The sequence below is a fragment of the Engystomops pustulosus genome, chromosome 6 (genome assembly GCF_040894005.1).
Source record: "Engystomops pustulosus chromosome 6, aEngPut4.maternal, whole genome shotgun sequence".
In the NCBI taxonomy this organism is placed as follows: domain Eukaryota; kingdom Metazoa; phylum Chordata; class Amphibia; order Anura; family Leptodactylidae; genus Engystomops; species Engystomops pustulosus.
This window is the reverse complement of record NC_092416.1, coordinates 25912717-25918716: the sequence shown is the minus strand read 5'-3', so window position 1 is coordinate 25918716 and position 6000 is coordinate 25912717. Positions and strand designations below refer to the sequence as shown.

At 45.7% G+C, this 6000-nt stretch overlaps 1 protein-coding gene across 1 annotated transcript; it reads left to right on the top strand.

Moving 5' to 3' along the window:
• The first annotated feature begins 1704 nt into the window (after positions 1-1704).
• On the top strand, positions 1705-5195 carry LOC140134680 (chymotrypsin-like elastase family member 2A). Its single transcript, XM_072155164.1, has 8 exons — positions 1705-1842; positions 2452-2540; positions 2706-2803; positions 2923-3051; positions 3308-3444; positions 4445-4590; positions 4692-4844; positions 5017-5195. The coding sequence occupies exons 1-8, from the start codon at positions 1803-1805 to the stop codon at positions 5032-5034; spliced, it is 810 nt and encodes a 269-aa protein (XP_072011265.1). The 5' UTR covers positions 1705-1802; the 3' UTR covers positions 5035-5195.
• Positions 5196-6000: the final 805 nt, after the last annotated feature.

The following is a 6000-nucleotide window of genomic DNA, read 5'->3' as shown; positions in this document are numbered from 1 at the left end:
CCTCTCTGTGACTACACCCCCCCATACACAGCGAGCTGCCATGTCCTGTGTGTCCTGACACCTTTCTATCATAGCCAGCAGTGGTCAGGGATCAGCATGGGAGCTCTGACCCCTCTGTGACTACACCCCCATACACAGCGATCTGCCATGTCCTGTGTGTCCTGACACCTTTCTATCATAGCCAGCAGTGGTCAGGGGTCAGCATGGGCGCTCTGACCCCTCTGTGACTACACCCCCATACACAGCAAGCTGCCATGTCCTGTGTGTCCTGACACCTTTCTATCATAGCCAGCAGTGGTCAGGGGTCATCATGGGCGCTCTGACCCCTCTGTGACTACACCCCCCATACACAGTGAGCTGCCATGTCCTGTGTGTCCTGACACCTTTCTATCATAGCCAGCAGTGGTCAGGGGTCAGCATGGGTGCTCTGTCCCCTCTGTGACTACACCCCCCATACACAGCGAGCTGCCATGTCCTGTGTGTCCTGACACCTTTCTATCATAGCCAGCAGTGGTCAGCATGGGCGCTCTGACCCCTCTGTGACTACATCCCCCATACACAGTGAGCTGCCATGTCCTGTGTGTCCTGACACCTTTCTATCATAGCCAGCAGTGGTCAGGGGTAGCATGGGCACTCTGACCCCTCTGTGACTACACCCCCCATACACAGCGAGCTGCCATGTCCTGTGTCCTGACACAGTCCTTTCTATCATAGCCAGCAGTGGTCAGGGGTAGCATGGGCACTCTGACCCCTCTGTGACTACACCCCCCATACACAGCGAGCTGCCATGTCCTGTGTCCTGACACCTTTCTATCATAGCCAGCAGTGGTCAGGGGTCAGCATGGGGGCTCTGACCTCTCTGTGACTACACCCCCCCATACACAGCGAGCTGCCATGTCCTGTGTCCTGACACCTTTCTATCATAGCCAGCAGTGGTCAGGGGTCAGCATGGGGGCTCTGACCTCTCTGTGACTACACCCCCCATACACAGCGAGCTGCCATGTCCTGTGTCCTGACACAGTCCTTTCTATCATAGCCCATTGGAACTTATTGAGTCATTTGTGCCCCCGGTATCTCTTCTGTGTGATCAGACCAGGTGTGCTGCCTCCACCCACCCTCACTCTCTACACTATACATATATACTCACAGAGCGGTGTAGCAGCTGCCTTGCAGTCTATGAAAAAGTTTGCCTTTATATACTGCTAAATCTTTATTAAATTGGTAATGTTTAGACTGCAAACTAACAGTCAGCTCAATGCCAAGCTGGTGCTGCAAAGTTATGTTACAAGATTGTATTTATGACTAGTTAGGATGTAACATACAAGTATGAGATACAATAAGGGAACCAAAGGCGGACAGGACAGCCATGGGTCTCAATGCCGTTCTTAGAGCCCTGGACACCAATGCAGCTTCATGTCACACCCCTGGGCATGACTTTACCCCTTCCAAAGTTTTGGAGCCGTTAGTTTTCCAACTTTGTGTGCAATGTGTAAGTTTTCTGTTTCCCATTCCCCAGTAACAGTGACCCCTGACATGTGACACCTATGGAGCTAATATCGGTGTGACCTTGGGTTTTCTTTCATGGTAACAGGTTCATTATAAAAGCTGCGGTTATTTTCAGAACTAAACTATAACCTGGAAACTTATTTATATACAAGGTCTCATATTATCTGGTTTGTAAATGTTATTGGTGCTGGGAAGAACCCCAGATCCCAGTGTACAGGTGCGGCTGTGCATGTAACATACAAGATAAGCCCCCTCCATAAATACTCGCCCAGGAGCGGAGATGGACATTCCCCACAATGATCCCCCTGGTAGTAGCAGTGCTCCTGGTGGCTGGTGGTAAGTCAGATAGATTTCATGGATGTAGAATGTAATGGCTGGAATGAGCCGGTTACATATGGCTGCGAGAAAGAATAGTATTGTCCCTGGTGGCCAGTGGTAAATTGGATAGATTATGTGGCTGTAGAATGTGGTGGCTGGGATTAGATGCGTTCAATGTGGCTGGGAGAAAGCAAAGTACTGTTCCTGGTGGCAAGTGGTAAGTTGGATAGATTCCATGGCTGTAGAGTGTAATGGCTGGAATGAGCTGTGTTCCATATGGCTGGGAGAAAGTCAAGTATTGTCCCTGCTGGATAGTGGTAAGTTGGATAGATTCCATGGCTGTAGAGTGTAATGGCTGGAATGAGCCGGTTCCATATGGCTGGAAGAAAGCCAAGTATTGTCCCTGGTGGCTAGTGGTAAGTCGGATAGATTATGTGGCTGTAGAATGTGGTGGCTGGGAGAAAGCATAGTAATGTATAAGTTATATAACTCACATGGACAGTGACTGGGGGAGTTGGATAAGGGCAGTGGTGGTACAGGGGGGTATTTAGGAAGGGCAGTGTTAGCGATATATATATATCTTTCTATTGACAATATATATATTTGATATTCTCCTGTCGTTTGCAGCATCCGGCTGTGGAGTTCCCACTTACAAGCCTTCAGTGTCCAGAGTGGTGAACGGTGAGGAGGTGGTACCCCACAGCTGGCCATGGCAGGTGAGTAGAGCTTTATCCTCTATAAATATCACATGTAGGTCCTGATCCCCTAAAATCTTCATACAATTTTGGAATTGTTCTGGAATATCCTGATGATCTCTCACCGCACCCTCACATGGACTGGGTGCACAGTGATAATACTGGGTGCTGTCTTTCTCTATAAAGGTGTCGCTCCAGTACATCTATAATGGATACTGGTATCATACATGCGGAGGAAGCCTCGTGGCACCCAACTGGGTTCTGACTGCTGCTCATTGCATCAGGTAAAGCAGATCATTGACAAATGGCAACAGGGGTTTACTCATGGATGTTGTTGGAAATGGACACAAGTTAGAAAGTTGGCGTCAAACTCGCCCCCATGGCTTCTCTTTCTATTTTACAGCTCCTCTTACACTTACCGCGTCATGTTGGGCAAACACAACTTCCGGGAGGCTGAAGCCGGTCAGAAGACCATCAGTGTCATCAAACTGATCAACCATTCCAGGTGGAACCCTAACAGGCTCGCTGCAGGGTACGTCTTACCAGGGACCGTCTCTATGGGTTTAAATTTGTATCTACTTCTTAATGAGTGACTCAATCCAATGGAAAGAACCTCCATAAGCCCATATACATGGTGTCCCTTGTTTTACAAATTTTTGTGCTAAACATGTTTTAAAAGATCACAAAACCTCAATTTTTTCATAATATAAGGTTGTCCTGCATAATAAATAATCCATCCTCACTGAAGCAAAGAAAAGACTCATTATAATTCAAATATTTCCCCACAGATTTGATATCTCTCTGATTAAACTTGAACAATCGGTGGAATACAGTGATACAATCCAGCCTGCATGTCTGCCCCCTGCTGGCACTATCCTGGCACACAATTTTGGCTGCTACGTCACTGGATGGGGCAACCTGCAAAGTAAGTAATGTTAAAAAATTTAGTTTTTCTAGTCTCACTTTTTCACTTGGGGATATGGGGTGGTTGCGGGACCCCATGGCGGTTCCACAGGATGGCAACTAAAATTTCCAAGGAACCCCCCACAAAAATAAAATGATTATTGTTGAAGTCAAACAAAGTAAATGTTGTATTAAGTCCTTTCAAAATGACTTTAAAGGGAACCTGTCACCAGGAGACCCATTTTCAGCACTCCCCCAGTCCGCACAGAGCATAGCACATACACTGCCAAAGTGTTTTTATATAAAAAAAATAGGTTTTACAGAAAAAAAGATATGTTATATTGTACCTTTCATTAGCATCTGCTGTGTGACTAGGCAGTTGCCAATTGGGAGGGGCTGGAAAGGAGCAGTTCCCCCTCCACCCTTGGGAAACATGTGACCTTTTCAAATATATGAATAACTTCCCACACTCAGGATTGGCTGTAGAGGAGCAGGGGGCGTCGCTAAGCCAAGTGATGGGTGTTTTCATATATTTGAAAAGGTCACATGGAGAAGCTGTTTCCCAAGGGTGGAGGGGGGGAACTGCTCCTTTCCAGCCACTCCCAATAGGCAACTGCAGATGCTAATGAAAGGTACAATGTAACATATCTTTTTTTCTGCAAAACCAATTTTTAATACAAAAACACTTTGGCAGTGTATGTACTATGCTCTGTGGGGACTGGGGGAGTGCTAAAAATGGGTCTCCTGGTGACAGGTTCCCTTTAAAGTGTAACAAGACCCCGGTGCAAAATCTGTACTAGGCTCTGTCAGCTACTACAGGGTCCATACATCTCTTAATTGCCCTCTTACAGCTCAGACTTTAGAAGGCTCAGTCTGCAGGAGCTGGAGATGACTGCTATCTTTGTATCTATAGCTACACTTATACATGTCTGATACATGTCTGGGGATACATGTCTGACCCCATGGTGGTGCCACAACATTTGGACATCTTGTCATTAGTTCACCATCTTTTTTTTCTACAGCTAATGGCCCTGCTCCTGACAGGCTGCAGCAGGGTCTTCTGCTGGTAGTGGACCACGCCACCTGCTCTCAGGCAGACTGGTGGGGTAGAAACGTTCAGACCAATATGATTTGCGCCGGAGGAGATGGCATCATCTCAAGCTGCTATGTAATTTATTTTACTTTTATACTATTTCTATATGTCATGACATGTGGGGGGTTGTATTGGCGTTGAAGACCACTCACCCATAATCTGCTCTGGTCCTGCAGGGAGATTCTGGTGGACCTCTGAACTGTCAGAATGACCAGGGTGCTTGGGAAGTCCATGGTGTGGTCAGCTTTGGCTCCTCTCTTGGATGTAACTACTATAAGAAGCCGTCCGTCTTCACCCGCGTCTCCGACTTCAACAGTTGGATCAGTACAGTAAGTGTCACATGGTACAAGACCAAAAAATCCAGGTGGGCAGAACCCACCACCAACCAATCCCTGTTGAACAAAATTCTGATTGGTTCATGTGATCCATCTACTTTTATGTCTTTATTGTTTGGTATAATATCTATTATAATTAACTCTTTGCTCTCTGTTTCTTACTCAGACTATTGCATCCAACTAAAGTTAAGACCTCTAGAAATCGGCAGAATATCAGAAAACATCCTGAAACTTTCTTCAGATTACACCGGCCCGTTTAAAATTTTTTTTCAAAAACTTTTCTGTATTTTACCAAAACATTGCTGTAAAATGGTAATTCCAAAAATAAACTGAACATTGAAATTATTGTTGCGTAAAATGAATTAAAAAGAAAAAAAAAGTGTCATCATTGTGATCGTGAATGATCAGCAGTCAGTGCTCCACCTCCCTGCAGTGCCCCCGCAGGGGATAGGAAGCATTACACCATTGTTAATAAAATCAGTGAGATGCTGTATAATAAAGGGGGATTCCTCCGAGAGAAAGAGGCGCATCTTTGCTCAAATTTAGAGGGGTATTCCCACTCTAATCCCGAATGACAGCATGTTTTGCAAAACCAGACAACCCCTCTGAGAGTCAGTAAATTCAGATGTGAATGAAGTAAAAACATAAACTAACACATAAATTGTCATATCATCAAATATAAGGAATGAGACAAAAAAGGGGACAAGGCTATTTAAAAGAAGAGGGATATTTTTGAATATAGGGGAGGAGCTTCATTATATTCATAGAAAGCTCCGCCCCAATGACACCCATGGAACCTCCAATATAGTAGGAGACTCCTTCAAAATGCTCCTCAGCTTCGCTAGCTAATCCAATACAAGCCGACCCCACGGAAGACTACCCCAAGGTATTTCCCTGACCTACACAGAGGAGTAACTTTATTTTACGGTTTTCGGTCCTAATGAAAACATAGGGTCATCTGATTGACCCCGAATGGCTCCCAGTCCCTGTGTACAACGCACCTTCTCATCCTCTTTAATGACCCTACTGCATCCACAACAGATGTGACAAAAATCAAGACAAGGCCCCAAAAACTTATGAAAGTTGCGTCAATTAAACGATAGGTCTTCCAGCAAAAAACAAGCTCCGCGGTCTGCTCCATTAATCTCCC